Genomic DNA, 14233 nt, shown 5'->3' on the forward strand with positions numbered 1-14233 from the left:
TTATTGCTTTAGTGCATTTTTTACTCTTTGTTCAGCTCCCCCTCCTCCATTTTAAGGTAACTCCGAATAAAGAGACATGCACAGTGGTGGGATTCAGCCGGTTCACACCACCTCAGCAGAACCAGTAGCTAATTTTTTGTTGCCCAGGCCTAGAATGGACTTCCGGAAGCGGCATCCACACAGAGAACCGGTTGTTCACATATTTGAATCCCAGCACTGGACATGCAGGATTGCGGTCAGCCCTTTGAAATAGACTAGACTACAAAACCAGTACTAATAATACTTTTATTTTAAGGAAACAGAGTCCTGTAGGTCTGACTGTACCTCCCTTTCCTCCCACTCCTTTATCTTCAAGAAAACTAGCAAGGGTCCAATCTGAGCCACTTTCTCAAATTACCTATCTACCTTGGACTCCAATTTCTTTTGTCTAACCGTTGCCTTGGCTGTGACTGTTCCTCCTGTTCATCAAGCTTACTCTTACAGACCATTACATGCACATGGCCAGATCATCCTACAAAACAATGCCTATTTTTCACACATGGCCTATCTATCTCCTAAATAAACAAGAAAACAATACCTGCATGTATATGATTCTGGGGAAAGCTTTGCCTCTTCTGTTCTTATAATCAATAGGCAGGTAAAAGACCTCCATGGAGTCCTCTTTGGCACTTTGGATCTGCTCTGACAGGTTTAACTAATTAACTTCCCTGCCTATCTTTTCATTTTTTAAAAAAATGACGATACTATTCTGAACGTGACCATATGATTAGAATAGTGTTCTGGTTTGGATTTTTTCTTTATATTTATACAGTTCTTCATACTACTAGTATGGAAAGTCCCCATGTCTATTAAAGAGAATATTTTTCTATTATTCTTAGACTTCCTAACAAATCTAGCCAGTCATAGACGTATTTACATAAATAGACACACAACCAGAAACAGGCTGAATAGAAATTAAAGAGGTTGCTATGCTATCATAGATAGAAGACTTGTGGAAAGTGCATTTAGAGGTGAGTGTGTGACATGTGTCTTGATGTTTGCGATGTGTGTATTTTTAGTGTTATACTTTGTTGACATGCAACCTCCATGGAACTCTGGGAATGAAGCAATGTAATACCTGGAATAGGTTTTATATTGTCTCAGATGTACATGCAGATGTAGATTTGGGATTCAGTTAATCTCGTATATCTGCACAGTTGATTGTTCTAAGAATGCAGAATAAAATAGCTGATATTTGCTTGCCTGCAGTAGCTGAAAATATACACTGCACACAAAATGTATCAATCTTACATAACTTAAACTGCACATTAGAAAAGCAAACTGTTTAAGAAACTTAGTGAACAAAATATTTATGGGGATGGAGAAAAGGATATCCCTCTTTTCTTCTAGGATCTAGGAAAGATTCTATGAGGATATCCCTTCATGTTATCCCTACAATACAAGTCTCTGAGGTAAGATCAGATGAGAATGACTGAACCAAAGTAAGTTTCCATGCTGATACTGGAATTGAATTCAGGTTTCTCTAGTTCTGAATCATTACACCTAATCCACTGCATCACGTTACTTAAAACTCCCTCAACCATAAGGGAGTTTTAATTTTGAGAGAGAGAAAGAGATGAGGCAAGCAAGGATATTTCCTTGGGTTCTATGACCTGTCTTTAATTTCATCCCAATTCTACGCTGGACCACTTTTTTCTAGCTGAGCATAGCCAATAATTGAGCATTTTTAATATTTTATGAAGTAATAAATTGTGTTATTGGGAAAAAGTGAAGATGGTGATAGAAATAAGGTGCAGGCCATGTCATGTGCCATAATTAAACCCTGGTTCTTAAGTCTCCAATCCTCCACAAACGTCCTAAACCTGGCACCCCCAACATGCGAGTAGGATGGTGAAGGATGGTACATGAAGTTGCCTGCACTTCTTTACTGCTTTATTCTATCTTATTATTATATTGTTGGGATTTGTTTCTCCCCTGAAGGTGAATAAATTTGCAGTGTATTAGAGGTTGACACGTACAATGAAACAGCTTTATCTGATCCAGTAGATATTCTCATTTTAAAGCTCTCATGCTTTTATAGCCACACATGCAACTGTGCCCTTTAAGGTACAAAACATTTTATTTGTAAAAGGGCTGATGTTGGGGATGGAATGTTCTTCTACTTCCAGAGGAAGGATGTGCCAATGTCCAGAATGATCCCCCAAATCAGCTTTGACTGATATTAGCCATGTTATCATAACTACCTCTGTGTCAAGTGAATTATTTATACAGCTTCTAGTTGAATACACTGTTACAAATTGTCTCCCATACAAGTTTGCCAGAAGCAGTCAACTGCAAAACTGGAAGACTTCCCATCCATCCCATTCCATCTTCACTCCCCCTTCCCTCTTTCCAGGTTCCAGTCCATTATGGTTGCTGAAAAGGTGACTTCAGAGCTTCTGACTACTGAAGCAATATTGATTGCATCCCATGTTCTTATTATTTTGCAGGTCACATGATAGTAGATTTTATACCCTTGAATTTCAAAGTGCTTGCTCCTTCATAACAAACAATTTTAATACTTACTGGCAGGAATGAAATACTTCAGTACAGATAATACTTTTACAGAAAGTGCAAGGACTAAACAATTGTAAACAGCAAGCAATCCCAAGTAGCAAATAATCAATGTACCACTTAATGACATTTTAGTATTTCATAGATTAAGACATGTTTACAGTGGTGGATTGCCTATCCCTCCCCTCCCCAAACTGTCCATCCAGCATATAAGAATTTTCAGTATTCTGAAGGATTATCAAGCATGAAAGCCAACAAATTATACTCTGTAATTGACTGCTAAGATTTTATTTTCATATTTTAGGACCTTGAAGGAAGTAATTTCTGTCTAACTGCCAATTGTATTTTATAATCAGAGTGTAGCATTTGAAAGGTGAAAAAGGCTCTGGTTATAATATTCAAGAAAAATTTATAATCTTAGCTTGACAGTCACTTGGAAGAAGCTGCTGGAATGATGACTGAATGATATTCATTGCTCTTTCTAAATGGTGAAAAAAAATAACCAACCTGCTTTATCAGAAGTGGCTGTGGTTCATCACATTTCAATATATTTTCGACAAGGCTCATACACTCCGTATAATTTCTTCTCCAAAGCAATCAGAGCTTTGAATACAGCATGCATTTATCAAGTTTTAGCAACTCAGCTCTTAAGACAAAGTAAGCCAGTAGAAACCTCATAATGAAATAACCTTCCCCTATACAAAGTCTTCTCTTACTTTCACTGAGCTGAAGAGATCAGGAGACATTTTAAGTCCAATTTTTATAGCATGACCCTTGCATTGGGAGAAGCAAACAGATAGTTCAAACTAGAAATACAAATCCCACAGAGATCTAAATTGAAAAAAAAAATGTTTTTTTACAAAGTATCCCTTTTCAAAAGCCAATTACTTAGATGTATATAACATATAAAAATAATATGGTCTGATGAAATTCCATCTTTCTGTTTCAGATTTAGAGATATTCTTTATTTACTCTATTCTGTTGTTGAATAAAACCTTAGGCCAAAAGTTTGAATGGAGAGTGTGAGAAATATTCTTGCTCTGTAAAATGACTCTGTTGCCAACTTGGATTGATCAAATAAATAAATAATTGGCCATCTTGAACATGGAATGATTAATGGGTAAAAAGGTTATGCTGAGATTATGCCATAATCTCTAAAAGCATTGCTAGACAGAGACCTTCCTTCCTATACTTATTGTTCTGTATTCCTTTGAACTCTTACAAGCTATGAACTGTAATCCTGCCAAAGTTGATTAGCAAGATTTCACTCATTTTCCTTACTGCCAATCATTCCAGTGTTTAATCCCTAACTCATCAATTACTACTTATACAAAAAGGAGGCACTGATTATTGCAGCTGGACACTTCGTTGTGCCTTGGTAAGATAACACTTAGAATATACATCCAGTTTTGATCTAATGATATAAAAACATGGTGAGACTCATGCTTACAAACCACTGACTATCTATAGAAAGGTACAGCTTTTTGTTCTAGTCTTGGCAGCTTCTCCTCTGTAGAAGGAATTTCAATCTTGTTACCCTCATGAACATAGAAGGACAATTTTGATTAAGTGATTAAGGCACCAGGCTAGAAAGCAAGAAACTGTGTATTCAAGTGTTACCTTAGACATGAAAGCCAGCTGGGTGACCTTGGGCCTGACTTGGGCCTGACTCTGTCAGCTAAATTCACTTCACGGGGTTGTTATTATGGAGAAAATAGGAGGAAGCAGGTGTGTTGGATATGTTTGCTGCCTTCAATTGTTTGTAAAAAATAATTAAGGCGGGATATAAATAAACATAAAATAAAATAAATGATGATCTGTGTGGTGCAATAGTATTAACTTAAATTATTCTGGCATGTAAAGAAAAATATATCACATGTAGGTAAATGTGAAATATATTTTTTCTTCAGAGAACGAGAATAGGTTGTTAAAATAGGCTGGCTACAGCTATGCTAATATAATAAAGCACTATGCTTCTATTATGCAAAGAAGGGATTGCCCCAGATACAAGATCAGTGTAAGAAATATTTGGGGTCTACTCCACATTCCTTTAGTTGTACACATCAGTGCTGGTACTGTTTATTAAATAGTAATTTCTCTGTATATACAGCAATCACTTCACTGGGCCAGTAGGATATTTGTCTGGGAACACAAATGGTAAATATTAGATCAGTGAGAAGGGAGATAACAATACTGCCAAAAGGCTACTACATATATACAGCAAACGCTGGAGAGTTTGTATATTATTCTCTAGAATGTAATCGGTGGAGAAGATGCTTATTTTGCAATACATTTTATCACAAAATTGGTCATCCAAAGGTAAGAAATTTATACAAAAGATTGCAGATGATTTTGCCTCGCCCTGAACATCTTATATAGAACCCAAATAAAGATGCAACACTGAAATGGGAAACTATGTACAAATTATTTTTCTAATGATTGAAACTATTAAATAAATATTTCATTAAATTTTATTTTAAAGATATAGAAACTTTTGGGGAGAAATTTTGAGGAGAATGCATTCATCATTATTATCAGTGGATATCGTATCCACAAAAGTTGATATCAACAAAAGTATGTTGCACATTGCTAAACCTTTTCCTTACCTTTATTGTACATATTTGTTGGTACTTGGACATCACTCAAAGTGACATTCACAGGCAAATTGTTGAAATGGTCATTTGGTTCAAGGATGAATTCCTTTCCCAGTTCTAAGAAGTTTCCATCTTCATCTCGTTCATTAATAAGAACAGCATTGAAATATTCATACTGAAATAGAAAACCAATGATGATAAATCTATAAATTGCTTTGTTAATACACGTGGATAAAACCAAGTCAGTTTAATTTGGCATGGGTCCTACAATGTTGAATTTGATGTACAATAAGGCCAGAAGAACAATTGCATAAATTATTATGTAGAAATAAACCATCACTGAACCTGAAAGCTATGTATACAATTTATTTATTTGTTTTTTTGTTTGTTTTATGACATTTTATACCACTTCAGTCCCACAAGGTCCAATTTGATGTACAACAAGGCTAGAAAAATTGCATAAATTATTATGTAGAAGTAAACCATCACTGAACCTAAAAAGCTATGTATACATTTTATCTATCTATCTATCTATCTATCTATCTATCTATCTATCTATCTATCTATCTATCTACATTTTTACCACTTCAGTCATAGTTAATTCAAAGAAACTCACACTTTGGAATATTAGCAGTCTAAAACAATACACTAGTAATCATAAAATAATTGCAATGATGCAAAAAATATCTATCTGCATATATTCAGAGCACCACACCTTAACCAGTATGGTAAGAAATAAGAATATTCTGCAACACTAGAAAGGAAGTGGCTGGGATAGGCTATTCAATAAGAGGAGTACCCACAGAGAATGTCCACCTCCCAAATCCTGTCACATTTACCAATAAATGGGAACTCTTAGGAGTCACTACTTGTTTTAGGCACTGAGGAAGCAGATTCTACATCAGACAAACAACTGTAAAGATACTAGAACCCTGGTGGTGCAGTGGTTAGAATGCAGTACTGCAGGCTAACTCTGCACAAAGACAGGAGTTTGATCCTGGCCTGGTCAAGGTTGATTCAGCCTCTCATCCTGCCCTCCTAAGTGAGGGCAGTTTTGGTAGTCATGATTGTAGTGATTAGGTCAGTCCCCATTTTTGGTAAATGTGACAGGACTCAAGACATGGATGTTCTGTGTGGGTACTCCACCTCTTACTGAATGCTTCTTCTGACTGCTATGCACACCTCTGCTTCAGCTCCCCTCCCCCCTCCCTCCTCATTTCTGCTCTTCTGGCCATCCTGCCAACATGGTAGTCCTATGTTTTGTTGCCCTGTTGCCCCTGCCACTCTGCTGCCCATGACTCCTGCTTCTCTGTAGTTTGCCATCCCTGCTGCCCCCAGCTGGCCTTCATGATCTTGTTCTTCCCATTCCTGACAAGGCCAGCATGGCCTGGTTGTTTAAGGCCTTCAGAAGGCCTCAATTAATTCTTAAAAGATAGCCAGGAATATCAATAGCTACCAATTTTTTAGATTTAGAGGAAAAATATGTTTGAAACCAGCTGTTAGAGACCACTTGTGGGAGAAAGCTTTGCAAACATATATTCCATTTAAATTCCCCATGATATTAAGTTGCTCTCAGAATGACTTAGCAGGGTTCTTTTTATGTTCTTATGACACTTGAAGGAGAAAGATTTACAGATTACAGGATAGATTTAATTTTTCTTCCAACAATAAATAACAGATAAGCAAAAAGCAATTTAGATAATAATATTGATTATTTTTTTAGCATGACCTAGGTCAAACAGACTACATGTAGCTCTTAGAACAAGTGAAGTGTCTAGTAACCAAGGCTCTTAAACAGTGAAACAGAAAGAGAAGAGAGAATATAATGTTAAATGTGACATGTGTTTTGTTATTATGGTACTGTTTTACCTTTACCTCAAGCATTATATTAAGTACTTTGTAATCATAGATACCAAACTCAAGCAAGATCTTCATACAATTTTCTATAGTTTTGTGATTTAGTTGCATAACAGAGATCTACATAAATTCTTTATCCAACCAGCTGAATATTTTTTCCTAACAATTGACCTTAATCTTATTTGCAAGACTTCACACAAAAATTCATTATAGGCAGCAGTTAAATAATGATAATCCAACTGTTGATGATAATTACACTGTCTTTAAACTTAAGAAACTACTTACACTGTCAATCTAATGCAATATTTTGTATCCAATGGCATAAATCCTCAGAATTTCAGGCAGAATATACCGGTATCTTCCACTGCACTTTAAAACCATGTAAGAATACTGTATTGAATACTGTCCTATACCAAATCAGATTTTTGAGCCATCTAATCCAACATTGATTGATAATGCTCCTCCAACATTCAAGCAAATATTTTTAAAATCCTTTTGAAAACTGCTGAGACAACACTGGAATCTTCTAAAAGGAATGTATATTATCTACCAGAGAACGTCTGCCCTCTTCTTAGAAATCTTCTACAGAGATTATGCTACAGCCTTGCTATACAATTTAATGGAATTCAGAGTTTCTTTCAAATGCCAGGAGCTAAATCAACCAACAACTGAGAAAAAAGGGAAACACATTCATGTATGTGGCTTTCTGTGCATAAAAATGATATTTGTAGGGGTTCCTCAAGCACCCACACTGACTTTCTTTAAGGAGAAATTATTAGAAATACCAGTTGGAATGGACCAAACATCAGGCTCATCTAAAAAATGAATTCTGAAAAAAGCTGCTCAATGGATGGTATGACCAATAAAGACATCAATCTTTGCTGGAATGAAGTCATTTGAAACAACTGTGAATATGAAGTGGATACACTTAATACCCACAGGGCTTAATTTATTCGTCTTCCTATCTCTCCCACAACTTAATGGACATTGCCTTATGTTCCTTATCCTTGGAGCTAAGTGAATACTGGTTGACTTAACAGATATTTCAGCCCTGAGAAATGTTAAGTTCCCAGCATATTGTCAACAGCAGCAGTTCATCTATTTCAGCAAATCATTGCCATTGATTCATGTAGGGTTATACTGTAATAAAGGCCACGGGCACTGACAGCTTGAACTTTGTGAACTCTTTGTTTCCTTCTTTAGTCAATTCACAACCAGTGAGGAGATACTCAGCTCTTTCTCAATTTCCGCTAGTATGTGTGACTGGAGATAAATTGTTCAAGGACTAATTCTAACCAAAATCACTCTAGCTTATCCAACATGTTTCTTTAAAATATTTAACATTAGCACTTTAAAAAAACCTCAAGGAATTACTTTTTGCATAACTTATTCCAGATATTTTAAATACAGGGCACATTCCTCAAATATATGTTTTGTTCAAATTTGAGCAGCTATGAAATCCAGCGGCAATGGAATGCCATTCCCAATACCACAATTTTGTTACATCTACTGAACCAAAATACCCTATTCTGTTAATAAATCTTGGTACAATATTTTGGATGTAATACATTGATATAATCAGTTTCTATACACATATCCCAATTCTTTCATTTTATTCAAAGATGAGTGTTGTTTGATTTGTCCTTATAATATAGCAACCCTTTGAAGTCTAAAGTGCATTTTGCTGTAAAGAGAATAAATTCCAGGAGTGGTCTGCATAATGTTACTTGCACTCAAGTTGGTATTGATCCATTGGGAATTTTTCCTAGATAAAGCCTTCCTGTATTCCTCCATTATCATCTTATCTTTTAAAAAAAAATATTAACATTTTATTACATACAAAAATTTAAAACATTCAATGTAGTGTATCGTCTTTGAAATACATCTTTGTCTGATCATTCCATATTGGTAACTTTGCATGTGGTACATAAGAGAGTAAATATTACATACTTATATACAGCTACACATTTCCAGTTAACCTTTTTCTACTTATATCCATTCTATCGACTTCCTTCTTTTTCCCCTCCACTTGTAAAATTTATTCCATACTATGTAATATTCTGTTTCATCCTGATCTTTTAGTTCTTTTGTCATCCTGTCCAGTTCTGTGCAATACAAGATTTTCCTTATTAGCGCATCCCCGCTAGGAGCCTCAGCTACTTTCCAGTTTTGAGCAAGCAAAATTCTTACCGCCGTTATAACATGTATGATTAAGTATGTATCGGCTTTCTGTATGTTCTTTTATAATATTCCAAATAATAGCGTCTCTGGTTTGTATTGAATTTTTTGACCAGTCATTTCCGTTATCCATTTCCAAACCCTAAGCCAATAAATTTGTACTTCTTTGCAAGCCCACCAGACATGGAAATATGTACCCTTTTCCTTCTTACATTTCCAACAGGTTGTTGAGTAATCCTCCGAGACTCGGGAGCGGGCCGTGGGACTACCAATTCCCAGGACGTTAGGGAACGGCAGCAGGTGTATTAACAGAGGGCCGTATCGATACCGGGAGGGTCATCTCTGCTATCTACAAGTGGTGAGGCGCTCTGACACTTTGTCTCTTCCCTGAGGTCCCGGGAGCGAGGATGTGCAGCCTCCTGATCTCCAGCTGGTCTATCTGAATGCCAGGTCCGTTGCTAATAAGGCTCCCCTTGTTCGCGATCTAGTTGAGGGTGAGCATGCAGACCTTGCATCATGGAGACTTGGTTGGGCCCAGAGGGCGGTGTTCCTTTGGTTGATCTTTGCCCACCGGGTTTCCGGGTGCTACACCAGCCCCGGGCTCATGGTAGGGGCGGTGGAGTGGCAGTAGTTATTAGGGAGACCCTATGTCCGCGGGAGACCACCGTTCCTCAGATAGTCGGGTGTGAATCTCTCTTTTTGAGATGTGGTCCTGGGGCGCAGTTGGGATCGCTGCTGGTGTACCTTTCGCCTAGTCGCGCAGCGGCAGCCCTGCCTGAGCTGCTCGATGTCCTCTCGGGGTTGGTGATTGAGTTCCCCAAACTTATAGTCTTGGGTGACTTCAATCTACCATCCCTAGGAGGATCATCTGAGTTAGCTCGGGAGTTCATGGCTTCCATGACGGCCATGGACCTGACGCAAATAATTCTTGGACCGACCCATGAGGGAGGCCACACCCTTGACTTGGTTTTCTTATCTGGACGGTGGTTTGATGATCTTGGTGGGGGCTCTCCAACTGTTATGCCCCTGTCATAGACCGATCATCACCTCCTGCGGCTGGTCTTCCGTTTTGCCACCCCCCGCCGTGGGTGTACGGAGTCAACTAGATGGTACCGCCCCAGGCGCTTAATGGATCCTGACAGGTTCCAGGCAGCGCTTGGGGCCCCACCTGCCTCCCCTGCTCACAACTCGGCAGATGCCTTAGTGGAAGCCTGGGAAAGGGCAGCCACGGAGGCACTTGACCGAGTTGTACCCTTGCGGCCCCTGGCCCGGCGCAGATCCCAGCGAGCCCCATGGTTCTCTGCGGAGCTCCAGGAGATGAAGCGTCAGAGACGGGGCCTAGAGAGCCGTTGGAGGTCCAGTCAATCCGAATCCGACCGCTTGCGACTAAGAACCCACATTAGGTCTTATCTCGCAGCGATAAGAGCGGCGAGATCTAATTACTTCTCCGCCCTCATCGCGTCCGCAGATAATCGCCCGGCCGCCCTGTTTAGGGTGACCCGCTCCCTTCTCAATCAGGAGGTGAGGGAGGAGCCCTTGCAGGGTCGTGCTGAGGAATTTGGTCAATATCTACTGGATAAAATCGCTCGGATTCGGACCGGCCTGGACTCCAGCTGGGCAGAGTCTGACGAACAGGACACGGGCGGTCTTGTTGACGTTATCTGGGAGGAGTTTGATCCTGTGACTCCGAAGGAAGTGGACAGGATTATGAGGAAATTGAGCTCCACCACATGTTTATTGGACCCGTGCCCTTCCTGGCTGGTTTATGCAGCTCGGGAGGGGACACGAGGCTGGTTCCAGGTGGTTATATCTACTTCTTTGAGTGAGGGTAACTTCCCCGCCGCCTTGAAGGAGGCGGTGGTGAGACCTCTCCTCAAGAAGCCCGCCTTGGACCCAGCTATGTTAAATAACTTTCATCCGGTCTCCAACCTTCGCTTTCTTGCGAAGGTTGTTGAGAGTGTGGTGGTGCATCAGCTCCCTCTGGTCCTGGATGAAACGGATTATCTAGACCCGTGCCAATCGGGTTTCAGGCCCGGGTACAGCACGGAGACGGCATTGGTCGCTCTGGTGAATGATCTCTGGAGGGCCCGGGACAGGGGATATTCCTCTGTCCTAGTCCTATTAGACCTCTCGGTGGCTTTCGATACCATCAACCATGGTATCCTGCTGCGGCGTCTCAGGGGATTGGGAGTGGGAGGCACAGTTCTTTGGTGGTTCTCCTCCTATCTCCTGGGACGCTCGCAGTCGGTGTTGGCAGGAGGGCAAAGGTCGACCCCAAGGTCTCTCGTTTGTGGAGTTCCTCAGGGGTCGGTCCTCTCGCCTCTCCTGTTCAACATCTACATGAAACCGCTGGGTGAGATCATTCGTGGTTTTGGAGTGGGTTATCATCAGTATGCTGATGACACCCAGCTTTTCATCTCGACCCCAAACCACATCAGTGATGCCCTCGATGTGATGTCCCGCTGCCTGGAAGCGGTCTGGGAATGGATGGGGAAGAACAGGCTTCAACTCAACCCGGACAAGACTGAATGGCTGTACATACTGGCATATCAGGATATTCAGAGTATTCCATCTCTTAATATCGGGGGCGAGTTATTACCCCCCGTAGATAAGGCTCGTAATCTGGGTGTCCTCTTAGATTCACAGCTCTCCTTAGAAGATCATATAGGAGCTGTGACTAGAGGGGCCTTCGCTCAGGTTCGTCTGGTGCGCCAGCTGCGACCCTATCTGGACCTGGATGCCTTGCGTACAGTCACCCATGCACTTGTGACCTCTCATCTTGACTACTGCAACGCTCTTTACATGGGGCTGCCCTTGAGAACCACTCGGAAGCTTCAGCTGGTGCAAAGTGCAGCTGCACGAATGCTTTTGGGGGTTTCCCGATACTCCCATATTACACCTCTGCTCCGTGAGCTGCACTGGCTTCCAGTTGCCTTCCGGGTGAAATTCAAGGTGCTAGTGATGACATACAAAGCCCTACATGGCGTGGGTCCGGATTACCTACGGGAGCACCTACTGCCAGCGTCAACAAGAAACAGAGCTACATTATCACTTTCTTCATCTTCCTCTTCCCATTTTAATACATATACAGTATGTGCATATTGCATAGTCCCATTCATGGTTTTTATCTACTAATATGTGGGTCTGACATAGTTGCCTTTTAATCTTTCGCACTTATAGAGCATTTCTTAAAATTTGTTCTCCATCTTCCAATCCTTTACAAACTAGTTTCAAGACAATCTTCAATCATCTTCACTTCTATGGCTTTAAAATGCTAAGGGAAAGGCAGGGAAAATCATAAGCCAAACATTTATCCTTCCAACTGACCAGCAGGAGACTTTTTCAAAATGGAATTCAAACAGTGCCTTTCCTGAACTGCCATAGCTCCAGGAATAAACAAACAGTTATAGTCTTTTGTCTGCACCCTTCAAAAAGAGAATGAAAATAAATTATTTGGATTATATCCATCTATATTTTGATGCATATTGTCAAAGTATGTGCATAATTCATCAGTCTAGGAATGGACTCTTCTGTATTTCAGAATGTTCCTTTCCCCTCCAGACTATGACAAAACTCCTTAAGATCATACAATTCAGGAGATATAATTTCACATTTTCAGAACATAAAGCCCCTAAAACTAGACATCATTCAAGGTATTCTGGATATAACATCCCAGACAAGAGAGGCTTTTTTCAATAGTGGACTATCTCCAGAACTCTTGAAACATTTCTGGAAAAGAAACTCCCATCCTAGAAATGATACGTCCATAGAAAGGTTTTTTTCTTTATCTCAGTTGATAACAATGTCTTGTGTTCAACATACACATCTTATCTATTTAAGTACATTCTGTTTTAGATTTCAATAAGATGGTCGAAACTCCATTCTTCTTGAGTCTTATTCTGGCTTTTTTTCTTTCGCCAAATCATCTTCCATGTCATTGTTTTGCATCATTGAACCAGTCTCCTTGTAATATCACGTATATTAATTGATATTGGCAAAACCATCCGGGCGCCATTTTTTGAGAGGACTTGCCCAAAGTTATTTCAATCTTTTCAGTTTTTCTTTTTTTTTTAATAAGAAAAAACCCAGATTTCCAACAGAAGTAAATAATGAAAAATAAAAAGTAAAAGATCTTTCAGTCAACATGCTTTGAGAAATAAAGTTCCAATTGGGATTCAGTTACTTTTTCAACGTTTAAAATGCCCGTGGGTATTTAGTAGCCGCTCTTTCTGGAGGGAGGGCTAAAGTCCCCCTTCCCTCACTGCAGGGGGAAAAATGCTTAGCAGCTTAAGGAGGTACAGAAAATAATTAGGGTGTAAAAGAGGTAGATCTCACCCAGTCTCTTCCACGCTGCTTTAAGAGTTGCCTGGTGGAAAATGTGACTTTGGCTGTTCACAGCCTAGGGACAAGCCATAATGGCCAGTCCTTTCGTCCGCCAGTTTGGAGGGATCGCCAGGTCTAACGGGAGAGTTGCATCTCTCCCACAATCCAGCGAGCGCCCCTCCTTGCTGGTCGCCTCTTCGGGGTGACTTTTGGCCCTTTTCAGGGCCCCCCCAGCGATGCGAAACTGGATGGGGGAGAGAGAGCAAGTCTCCCAGCCATCCATAGCAGTTGCATAGCACACCAGAAGCTAATGCAGATCTTTCTTTCCCTGCCTTATTGTAATATCACTGCTCTGGTGCTGCAATAATCAAAGCAACAGAATGTTATTTGGACTGCTGGAGGTCCATAGACATTTTTAACAAGGAAGAACAAATAATTCAGCATCATAGAAACAAAAGTAGCAGTGTTCCTAGATGAAAATTATACAGATAGTCCTTGTTTAATGACTACTTGTTCAATAACCATTTGAATTTATGATGGCACTGAAGATACAAGACATATGACTGGTCCTTGTATTTATTTCAGTTAAAGCATCCCTGTGATCATAAGATCACAATCTGGATACCATCAGTGCCCAGCTTTCAATTATGAAGTTGCAGCATCACATGGTCATGTGATCACCATTTGTGACCTCTGATGATCATGAGGGGATCCATTCCTGAACAGAC

The 14233-nt window shown here is 40.0% G+C and overlaps 1 protein-coding gene across 1 annotated transcript in view; it reads right to left on the bottom strand.

Moving 5' to 3' along the window:
- The window catches only part of CACNA2D3 (calcium voltage-gated channel auxiliary subunit alpha2delta 3), a gene marked incomplete at its 5' end in the record, with an annotated part of 613685 nt that overhangs the window by 339415 nt on the left and 260037 nt on the right, over positions 1–14233 (bottom strand). The window contains one exon of the mRNA XM_083353347.1: positions 5160–5322. Coding sequence (XP_083209473.1) covers positions 5160–5322 — 163 coding nt within the window. The remainder of the gene's footprint in view (positions 1–5159; positions 5323–14233) is intronic.

The sequence above is a fragment of the Vipera ursinii genome (genome assembly GCF_947247035.1).
Source record: "Vipera ursinii genome assembly, chromosome: 2".
Classification (NCBI taxonomy): Eukaryota; Metazoa; Chordata; class Lepidosauria; order Squamata; family Viperidae; genus Vipera; species Vipera ursinii.